At 37.1% G+C, this 10,808-nt stretch overlaps 1 protein-coding gene across 5 annotated transcripts in view; it reads right to left on the bottom strand.

Annotated features, from left to right (window-relative positions):
- Zfc3h1 (zinc finger C3H1-type containing) overlaps positions 1-10,808 on the bottom strand; it is a 49,039-nt gene that overhangs the window by 26,312 nt on the left and 11,919 nt on the right. For 2 of the 5 annotated variants that reach the window (XM_028759027.1, XM_028759026.1), the window contains exons 3-9: positions 10,133-10,197; positions 7,289-7,487; positions 6,185-6,408; positions 4,618-4,738; positions 3,640-3,737; positions 1,502-1,711; positions 1,147-1,311 (exon numbers count right to left, since the gene is read on the bottom strand). In XM_028759027.1, the coding sequence (XP_028614860.1) occupies positions 1,147-1,311; positions 1,502-1,711; positions 3,640-3,737; positions 4,618-4,738; positions 6,185-6,408; positions 7,289-7,487; positions 10,133-10,197 (1,082 nt within the window). Of the gene's footprint in view, positions 1-1,146; positions 1,312-1,501; positions 1,712-3,639; positions 3,738-4,542; positions 4,739-6,184; positions 6,409-7,288; positions 7,488-10,132; positions 10,198-10,808 lie in introns of all 5 variants that reach the window. The other 3 variants (XM_028759025.1, XM_028759024.1, XM_028759028.1) reach the window with 2 other exon arrangements.

Below are 10,808 nucleotides of genomic sequence, written 5' to 3'. Positions count from 1 at the left end.
ACACACACACACACACACACACACACACACACACACACACACACACAGGCTCCACACAGTATATGGAGGCATCTTCTGACTACATTCTATTATATCCTCAATATGGATTATAATCCAAGTACAAAAAGTAGTCTACATTTTCCAGATATTACAAAAAACACTTTCTTCAGTAATTTTTTTCTTTCCATAAAGAAATATGCTGCCATCTAAATTAACTCAAAGAAATCATTTACAAACGTTGTAGACTCTGACTATAGGGTGATTGACCAAAGTTAGTCACCCTATCACAGGAAAGATTTCAACTTGACTTTGCTCTATTTATTTTCCTTTAAAGCCATTAGGAACTAAGATTTAAAAAACTTCCACTGCACCCTTTATTTTCCAGTGCTGGGGACTGAACCCAGAGCTCTGTGCCTGCTAAGGAGATCCCTCTCCCAAGCCACATCTCTGCTTCTTGGGTTTTTTGTGCCCAGGTAGAACCCAACCTCCAGCTTCCAACACTGAGACGCTGGTACATGTGCACCAGACTCAGATCAACTTCGTTAATAAACACCGTAAGTTCTCCCATGACAGTATGATCTCTGATAGAAAATATGAACAACTTATTTTTAAAAAATGAGTCACCTTGGCTTGGTGGCACAGGCTGCAATTCCTACTAGTGTGGAGGCTGAGGCAAGACTAGCAAGTTCAAGGCCTGCCTGTGTAATTTACTGAGATCTCCAAATTAAAAAAAAGAAAAAAAGAAAAAAAAGCTGGGGATACAGTGCTTTGGTTAGCATTCGTGCCGACTGTGGGGAAGCCTAGGTTCAATTCTCAGTCCTATTACAAATGTTTTAAAGAGCAAAGCAAAGACAAGAATTTTTAGATATTTGTTATAACTGATACCAGAAAAGACTGAAAATAGACCAATTCAAGTTCTTTAAAAAGAGGAAAGAATAGCTATCACACTCTGGGCAGAACACATCCTCAAACATCGCCAAAGTCTAGCACATGCTACTTACTTCAAACGTCTTTAAAGGTTTTCATTTGTAATTGAACAAGAATCTACTTTTGTACATAAATGAACTAGATGGTGGAAACAGGACAGTAAGAATAATTCCAATAAGCTATTTGAATAAAAGTATTAAGTCTTGTGTTTGCTTTTACCGAGATCACAGTTCGTGGAAGACGTGGTCCTCTGTGAAACTTTGGATTCTGTATCCTAGGCTGAGATACTGTATTAATACTGACTATTGACAGATTGCTTCTTGACAAAGGCTGAGAACTGTTCACGACTGGAGGAGAAGGTGGGTCGCTATTACTCGATGTTTCCTAATAAGAAAAAGATAAACATTTCCAATAAAAAGACATGTCTGTCATCTTTAGAGATTTGGAGTAAAATGACATTAGATTTAGCATAACTTTGCTGAAAACCCTGTTAGCCTTGAAAGAGGCAGGCGAGAGGAGACCTTCCTAATGCTAGGCACAAGAGCGCCACCTAGAGGGTCAGGCACTAAATTACCTCTGGCTTAAAAGCTCTTTTATTTGCTAGAGATTTAAGTAGTTCTTCTCGAAGAAGCATTTCTTCCTCCTCCTCTTCATCAGCAAATGGTGGCTTTGGAGGCTGCTCTGGATCTTCAGGTGGCAGAGGTGGCAAAGGTGGAAGAGGAGGTAGAGGGTCGAGAGAAACGCACAGGCCTTCCCCATAAGGCTGGCTCAAAGATGGCACAGACTGGGTTTTAAAGAAGAAATCATTTAAATTCAAATTTTATTAACTTCAAACATCTCTGAAGAAATATTAAATCAGAAAAAGTATATTTCTATTTAGTTGTTCTATGTATACTGATGTAAACATTATGTACAACTCAAAGCTAGTGCAGAATTTAATATTCAACGATTAAAATGTTACTTTTGCAATTAACATTTGAAACATTATAAATTTCACAGTAATTATACAAATACCTCTCTTCCTGCCCTTATCTACAATGAAAATTCTAGATAGTATAAGAATCCAATTAGACAAGGTCATTCTCTTCAGATTAAGTTTAAAAAAAAAATAAAATAAAATCAATATTGTATCTAAGGTAAAGCATATATGTATTTGTAGACAAGGTAGCCCTGACTAGCCTGGAACTTATGTAGACCAGGCTGGCCACCAACTTAGAGATCTGCCTGCCTGCTCCTCCCAAGCCCTGGCATGTACTATCACACTTCAAGTAGCATTAAAATTAAATTACACATCAAAGGGATAAGAGTAAGACCCCAGAGTAGCTACCTGTCCAGCACCTCTTAAAATCCTTGTAAAAATGGCTTCTTAGAGATAATATAGGAAACTTGATTTCTCTAAGTCCCTTAGTTTAGATGCTTTTGTTTCAAAGACTTTCCAGTAATTCTCACACTTTAAGTCATTCATTCCTCATTCCCAAAAGAAAACATTTCAATTTCCCTTACCATAAACTCCACCTAGAAGATACCAAACATTTACGAAGAAAACTTTCAATGGAAAGGTTCAGTTACCTAGTAGGAGATTCAGTTTGCTCTCTAGATGATCTCAATCTAGAAATAACTGCAGAACCTTTATTTTGTGATTTCTTTTTTTTTTAAAGATGAGATGCTGCTGGCCAGAGTGGCAGCAGGCACCTTGAACCCAAGTGCTCAGGGGCAGAGCAGGCTCATCTTTGAGGCCATTCTCATCTAAACAGGGAGTTACAGGCCACGGGGGTATATAGTGAGACACTGTCTCAAAACAAAAGCAGGGTGATTGATAGTTTTTGAAAGATCAGCACTGGCATGATGGATCAATGGGTTAAAGCTACTCAAGTAGTGGAAGGAGAGAGAGTTGTGCTCTGACCTCCACATGTGTGCTGTAGCATGGGCACACAGACGCACATGTATACACACAAACATATACGTTTTAAAAATCAAATAAAAGATTTAATTTCTATAGATAATATGCTTCTTCTGATTGATTTTCAAGTAAAACATAACGATAGTAATCCAAAGAACAGTAACCTATTTAAATCTTAATTCATTAAAAAACATTTTCAGACCAAGCATGATAGCACATGCCTTAATCCCAGCATTCATTCCAGGGGCAGAGGCAAGGGCATCTCTGCGAGTTTAAGGTCAGCCTGGGCTACAGAGTGAATTCCAGAACTGTTACCCAGGGAAACCTTGTCTAAAAAAACCAAAACAAAACAAATCAAAATAAAAACTCAGGGCACACCTTGAATCCTAGCACTTGAGAAGCAGAGGCAGGGAGAGCTCTGTGAGTTTGAGGCCAGCCTTGTCTCTAGTTAGTTCTACAAGATCCAGGGCTATATAAACCCTGCCTCCAAAAACAAACCAAGAAAAAAAAATCAATAAAATAAAACCGAAAGCAGCAATTTTTATTCTGCTTTGGAATAAGTTTTATGAGTTTGAGATGCAAAGAAAGAAGACTGATATCAATAAAGTTAAAATTAGCTATACTTAAAAAACCAAAACTACCAAGTGGATAGCTAAACAATCAACTGTTTAATTCTACATATTTCTAGCTAGTAATTTAAATAGTGATTATGATTTTTAAGAACTCTTCAAACCAAGCAATTCATGTCAGTTTCCCAAAACACATTTGAAGATACACAGTAATTTCTTTGAAATCACTCAGTTTTTACTTACTGAAACCTGAGCTGATGGAGGCAAAGAAACCGAGGGTGCTGAAGAAAAATACCCCAGTGAACACTCAGAAAAAAATGGTGGTTGTACTGGTGAAGGAGCTGTTTAAAAGAGAAAGTCACGAGTTTAGTAAAGTATTTCAACAGGAGTATATTAAAGGTATCAGTATGCCTGAGGAGACATATACTAGGTAGAGTGCAAATTAGATCATAGTTTACGATAAATCTTAAACTCTTATGCATCCTTCTCAAACCATATGAAATTGTTCTTAAATGATAAAGTTAAAAGTTTCCTTTAAGCTGGCATTTAATTCCTCAAAATTCACATTTTGTTAAGCGTTGTACCATATGCCTACGACCCCAGGCACTCCTAAGTCCTCCAGCTTCTCAAAGGTCATCTGTAGTGCTTTTCCTGCCTTAGGTGCAGGTGTTTCAAGTTGCTATGAGAATAGGTCTCTCACGGTCAATCACATCTGAGTATCAAGAAAAACTGCCTGGGAACGGTGGGTCACGGCTTTAATCCCAGAACTCAGAAAATCATTTAGATCAAATACTCAACAGAGTTGAAACAAAGCTTTTTAATTTAGAGCCTCAGTCCTAGAGAGATGGCTTAGCAGTTAAAGGCACTAACTGGTCTTCCAGATGGACCTGGGTTCAAATCCCAGCACCCACATGGCAGCTCACAACTGTCGGTAACTCCAAGATTGGACACTTTCATATAGACATACATGCAGGCAAAATACCAATGCACATAAAATAAAGGTAAATAAATTAAAAGTAAAAGTTTTTCTTAAGTTTAAATTTAAACCTTTAGAAAAGCACATTTGAAAATAAAGGTTAAAACTATACAACAGAGATTTACTCTAAGATTTTACAGTATCATATAAAACTCATCAGTAAATCTCACCTTCATTAAGACATTTCTTTGAAGGTTGAGTAGCTTCATTGTGATTATAAAATGTTCCAAAGTTTTGGCTCCTACCTGGAGAACTGGTTTCACTATCTGTATCCATAGCAACTTCTTCATAGTTATCATATTGATATATCCCTCCTCCACTGTCAGGCTGCTTTTCTAAGGACCGCCTCATGTCAGGATCTGAAGACTAAGTATACAACAAACATTTTCTTAGGCTATTCTTGGGCTACTTATCACAAGAGTTGATAATTATCTTTTAGGGGCAAATACCCCAAATCAGTATGATTCTATGAGACTTGCACATGGCATACTATCTGGAAAGTGTCTCTGACAGTCATGTATTATCTATACAAATGAATTTCCCCACTGTCTAAGCCATTGAAGTAATTGGATTCCTCTAAAAAACAAAGTCAGATTACGAAATCCTTACAACCATTATGGTTTAGGCATGAAACTAGTAGGAAAAGGGCCATTTAAGCATTACAATTCTAATATTGGATTCTTTTTTTCTTTTTTTTAATTAAAGAATAGGAGCTGTAGAAATGACTCAGTGGTTCAGAGTACCAGCCAATCCCCCGCACCCATGTGGTAGCTAGCTCACACTGTCTGTAACTCCAGTTCTAGAGCATCCAATGTCCTCTTCTAGCCTCCACAGAGTCAGGTATTCAAGTGGCATACAGATATGCAAATAGGTAATACTCATTCGCTGAAAAGTCAGCAACATTTTAGTTATAAATGAATCAACTGTATCTGAAAACTACAGACTTGACTGGCATGCTTATATGCTATGCTGTTTATAGCTTACGTTTTACTCCCAGAGTTTATGACAAAAGCTAGAAAAGCCTATGCAGGTAGAGATAATGAAGTACAAATAATATATTTATCTCTAGACAAATATTCTATTTGTAAGGGTCTTAATTATAAATGTTATAATCCTAAAGAAAGCCTCCCCTTGACTCTCTCCTTCAAGAACCCTTACTTTTTAAAAATTTCTACATTTAGTTAATATACTCATGCGTGTATTCTTAAAGTTCAGAACTCCAAAAATATCGTGACTGTTAATAATAGCAGGTCAAACATCAACTCTCCTGGCGTATTCTCCTGACAGCACCAGAAAGGAAACAGCTCACTTAGTCATTGTCAGGGACGTACACAGCAGTGGCTGAAGCACAGTGAAGACTAAATACAAAGTAGCCAGGGGCAATAAAATCATAAAATTAAAAAAACCCACAAAACCACAAAGTGGAGGAGTTGTTGAAGACACACTGAAAGACTGAGCATGTACACACGTGCGCACAACTCACAGCTCGTGTTCTCTAACACAGAGGGAAGGGGACTATCAATAGACGCTCTATCAAACAGAAGATATTCCGTTTCCCTTAGCTAACTGGATCTTTGAAATAATATTAACACTTAAAAACAAACATTCTGGGCCAATAAGATGGCTCAGGGACTGCCAAGCACGTGACCAGACCTCAGTCTTCATGCTGTATGACAGAACTGACCCCTGAAAGCTGTCCCCTCCACATGACACTATGGCACAAGTGTTTTGACCCTCAAAAAAAAAAAAAAAGAATGAATGAATGAATGAAATTGTAAAAACTTTTGCATATTTTGATGTGATAGTTCTTACTTTGCTTCTTGATCTCCTCTTCCCACCAACCAATTTCATGAACCGATTATACTGTTCTTCCTGATTTGAAAGGTCTCTGATTTTTCGGATTTCTTCTTCTCTTTTCCTCCTCTCTTCTTCCTCGGCATGTTTCCGCTGGTCCTCCTCTTTCTGTCTCTCCTGCTCTTTCTGCTGCTGGAGTTTCTTCCACGCCTTTGTCTGCTGCTTCCGTAATGCTTGTTTAGCTTGCCGTGAAAGCAAAGTGTCAGTTCTACCAACTCAAAGTTCAAACTGAAGCACTGTTTCTGTATCGCTAACTAACATACAGTTGTTTCTCCCTGAATTCTATTTATAACAGAATTCACATCCATTTTAGGACTATGTAGTTTCCCAAACTCTAAGCCTCCTGAATTATAGGGCTGGAGAGATAGCTCCATGGTTAAGAACAAGAAGATCCAGGTTCGGGGGCTGGAGAGATGGCTCAGCGGTTAAGAACACAGACTGCTCTTCCAGAGGTCCTGAGTTCAAATCCCAGCAACCACATGGTGGCTCACAACCATCTGCAATGATATCTGATGCCCTCTTCTGGTGTGTCTGAAGACAGCTACAATGTACTCATCAATAAAATAAATAAATAAATATTTAAAAAAAAAAAAAAAAAAGAAGATCCAGGTTCAATTCCTAGCTCACAACCACCTGTAACTCCAATTCCAGGTGCCCTCATGGTCTCTTCTCAAACACATACACGTGGGGCAAAATACTCACACACATAAAATGTTTTGACTTAAGAAAATTTTTCATACATTTTCATAATACCCTTTTCCCTCTGATCCTATCCACCTCTCTGCCCAACTTTATGTTCTGATCATCTCTCCCCAAATCCCTACAGGCCCCATGCCCTAGAGTAGCTGGCCAATACAAAAACAGGCTCCACATGCACACGGTTTGGGTTTGTTTTGTTTTGATTTTTAGTGTAGAGAAAAGTAATTTTCTCTTAAAAAAAGAGAGAGAGAGAGAGAGAGAGAGAGAGAGAGAGAGAGAGAGAAGTCCAAAATGAAAACTAGAAACTACAAGATACTTCAAGATATACTAGTTCAATTGAAACAGTGTAAGAAAGCTCGTCACCTGTGGTGCTCACTTTCTTGGCCGAGTGTGCTTTTGTGCTGGTTTTGGCCTTCTGCTGTGGGGTTTTGGTCTTGGTCAGTTTCTCTTTGCTCTCCTTCATCACCTGCTGCTCCTTCTGCTGCCATTTCTTACTAGCCGACTGCAGAGCCAGAAGGCGGAGCTGCAGCTCAGACAGCTCCTCCTCCTCTTCACCAAGTTTCTTTAAAACAGAAAAAAAAGGTTACAATTTTTAAATTCTATTACTTAAACTGTAAACATTTGACAACCTGAATCTTTCACCAATGTAATTAAAATGTAATGTTATCACCAAAATAAAATATTTAAATGGAAAATATGGTTAAAATAACGAAGCTCATTTCCCTTCTATAAATCATATCTAATGTAATTCTTACAGTACAAGCAGAAAGTCAACTGGCAGAAATGACTGGTTTGTGTGTAACTATGCAGCCAGGAAGCAGGAGAGGAAAGGAAGACTGGACAACAGTTAAGACGACAACAGCCAGAAGCCAGCAGTGAAGAACGAAGAGATTCATCCATCAGGCTGTGACACAAGAACACTAAGGACCACGTTACAATTCCAAGGACAATGTTAAGTTTTTATCACTACTGCAGGTGAAAAAAGATGTTCTCATTAGTTTGCATTTGAATGTTCTATGTTCTAAGTCCAGATGTTCCCTGAATACTGAAAATATTTTGAATACCCACTTTTCTTCAAAGAAACTAAAATAGGGTATCTTAAAAGCACGTGTTTCAAATGTGTTTTCTTGCTGAAGTAACTTGCTAATTTTTTCACTCTACCTTTCAAATTTTTAACACTACATAAACACTATACAAACTGATGGGTACTTGTGGTGTTTTGATGTGTGCACATACTGTAACATTTAAATCAGATACAATTATCTCAATCATTTATTTCTTCTTTATGGTGAAAACATCAAGAATCTTGTCTTTCTGGACACTCTAGAACAGCTCACCAGAACCTCTTATTCCTACTAATTACAACTTGAAATAGCTTTAGAAAAGTAGCCTGCTCTACATCTAAATACTTTCACTGAAATGTAACTAACTGAAAATACCAAGCAACTCCAAGTAAAACTTCTTAGGTGTTCATGGATTTAAGAGGTCTGGAGAATCCTTTTAAAATTAGGAAGAGGAAGAAGAAATAGTTTCATATTCCAATACATTAAGATTCACATAGCTTTGTCTAATTGCTATTGTATAACTGTATTTTTCCTAAACTCCAATTATTTGTATTTGTAAGTATAAGGAAAACAGTGAAAGCTGGCTAATGACTTCACCTTAGTATTTCCCCTTTCATTGTTGAAAACTACAAGGTAACACAACATCTGTTTATCTGTTAGTTTGTCTCAGTTAACCATATAGCCCAGGTTAGGCATGAATGTTTGAGCTCACTATAGAGCTCAGGTTACCCTTGAGTTCACAATCCTTCTAGACTCAATCTCCTGACTGTTGAAATTACAAACCTATACTAGCACACTGGGTTCTAAATAATATATTCAGATGCCCTCAAAGACCAGCAAAGGGTGTCAGATCCTCTGAAGCTGGAGTTACAGGTGGTTGTGAGGCGCCCAATACAGGTACTGAGAACTAAACACCAAGAACTCTTCATGGCTGAGCCATCTCTTCAGCCTGCATTTTAAGTCATGTGTGCTACTATTCAAAGCTACCATACTGAATAGTGCAGTTATGAAACATTTCCATTTTTAAATATAAGATTCTACTGTCAAATAGATTTAGATTTTACCAAAAAAAGTTATCATCGTTTTTTCACTGATATTACACTACGCAATGACTCCCCTTGGAAGGAAGTAAATATCACTGATGCTGTCACAGAGTTATAGACGGGATTTAAAGTAGCTACTCAAAATCAAGATCATGGAAACGGGGCTCAGAGGACCTCATTCAGTTCTTGCTCTGACGTCTAATTCCTACATAAATGTAGTCTTTTAACCTATCCAAATGTATTTTTCTTCATCTGGGAAACATAATGTCAACTTACTTCATATGGTTACTGTGAGGATATTAAAAAACCAAGTATTTATGAGTGTGTGTTCCCTGTCACATTATCCTTCCTAAAGTCAGGACCCATCTGTCCTAGACTGTCAATCATTTCAGTTTACTCATAACAACAAACTGAAATCACAAAAGAAGAAACTGCATATATTTCAGATCTATAAAAAGAAAAGGCTTGAGTTATTCAATATGTATCAAATTTTAAAGAGTGTTTGATACTTCTGTACTTTATTTTACTAAAGCCTTACAACAACCCAGAGAACACATGACGTTAGACTCATTGGAAGGACACAAAAAGCCAAAGAACTCATTCAGCTAACATTTCTTTCAGTTAGTAAGTAGTTAAAATGTGATTCCAGATCAAGATCAACCTAATTCATTATTACATGGAATATAAAACACACAAACACACCAAAAAAACAAAACAAAAACAAACAAACAAAAACCTGGAAGATAAACTCAGAATCAAAATTAAATGAGTCAGAAACAATGAACAAAAAGATCATCTATAGATATGAATTAAACATCAAGTGACTAGAGTTTAGACTTAACTGGGAAGAAACTCTAACACAACTCTCTAGAATGTCTAAATAAAGTCACAGCAATAATTTCAAAATAATAGACTACAAATTGTGTGCATGGTAGCATATATCAGTACTCCCATCAATCAGGAAGCAAAGGCAAGTTTGAGACCAGCCATAACTACATAATGAGATCAAGTCTCTAAAATGAATAAAGACAAAAGAACAGACTATGGAACGCAAGTATAGGTCATATAGATATATTCAATCCCACAAAGTAGGATCTTACCTTTTCAGATAGAATATCTGAGGCACTAATTCTTCTTGTTAAATTTTGTTCTTTATCTTCTAATCCTTTAAAATAAAAATAGCATCTTTTGACTATTCTAAAATATAGCCACAATTAATCCAAAATGGAAATAACACTAAAATCAGAAATTATATTAAAGAGTGTTTTTATTATGGCCTTGTTCTCATGACCCTCAACCAAAACAAAAGAATACTATTTATTCTCTCAGTATATATAAATAAAATTATAGAAATTAAAGAGAATGAAGGACTGAAGAAATAGCTCAGTTTATAAAATGGAAGCCACACAAGTATGAGAAGCCAAGTCTGATTCCCAGAAGCACATAAAAAGCCAGGAGTGGTGGCTTGCAGTGTAATCTCAGCACTGGGAGGATGGAGACAGGTGACAGAGCCGGTTTTCACTAGCCAGACAGACATCCAGCATGACTGAGCCCCAGGTCTCAATGAGGGACCCTATCAAAAAACAAGCAAAAGACCATCTTAAGGGGCATCCAAAATTGATCTCTTATTAACACACACACACAGAGAGGGGGGGAGGGAGAGAGAGAAGGAATATGAAAAGAGACAGATACAGACAGACAGACAATGAAAATATAAATCTGACCAAGCTTGTAATATCAGCCTCATTTTAAAACTGATATGGCAAATGATTTATG

Source organism: Grammomys surdaster, unplaced genomic scaffold, assembly GCF_004785775.1.
Source record: "Grammomys surdaster isolate TR1022 unplaced genomic scaffold, NIH_TR_1.0 126271, whole genome shotgun sequence".
Lineage (NCBI taxonomy): Eukaryota > Metazoa > Chordata > Mammalia > Rodentia > Muridae > Grammomys > Grammomys surdaster.
The sequence above is the reverse complement of the archived record's forward strand: the minus strand, read 5'-3'. Positions and strand labels throughout refer to the sequence as shown.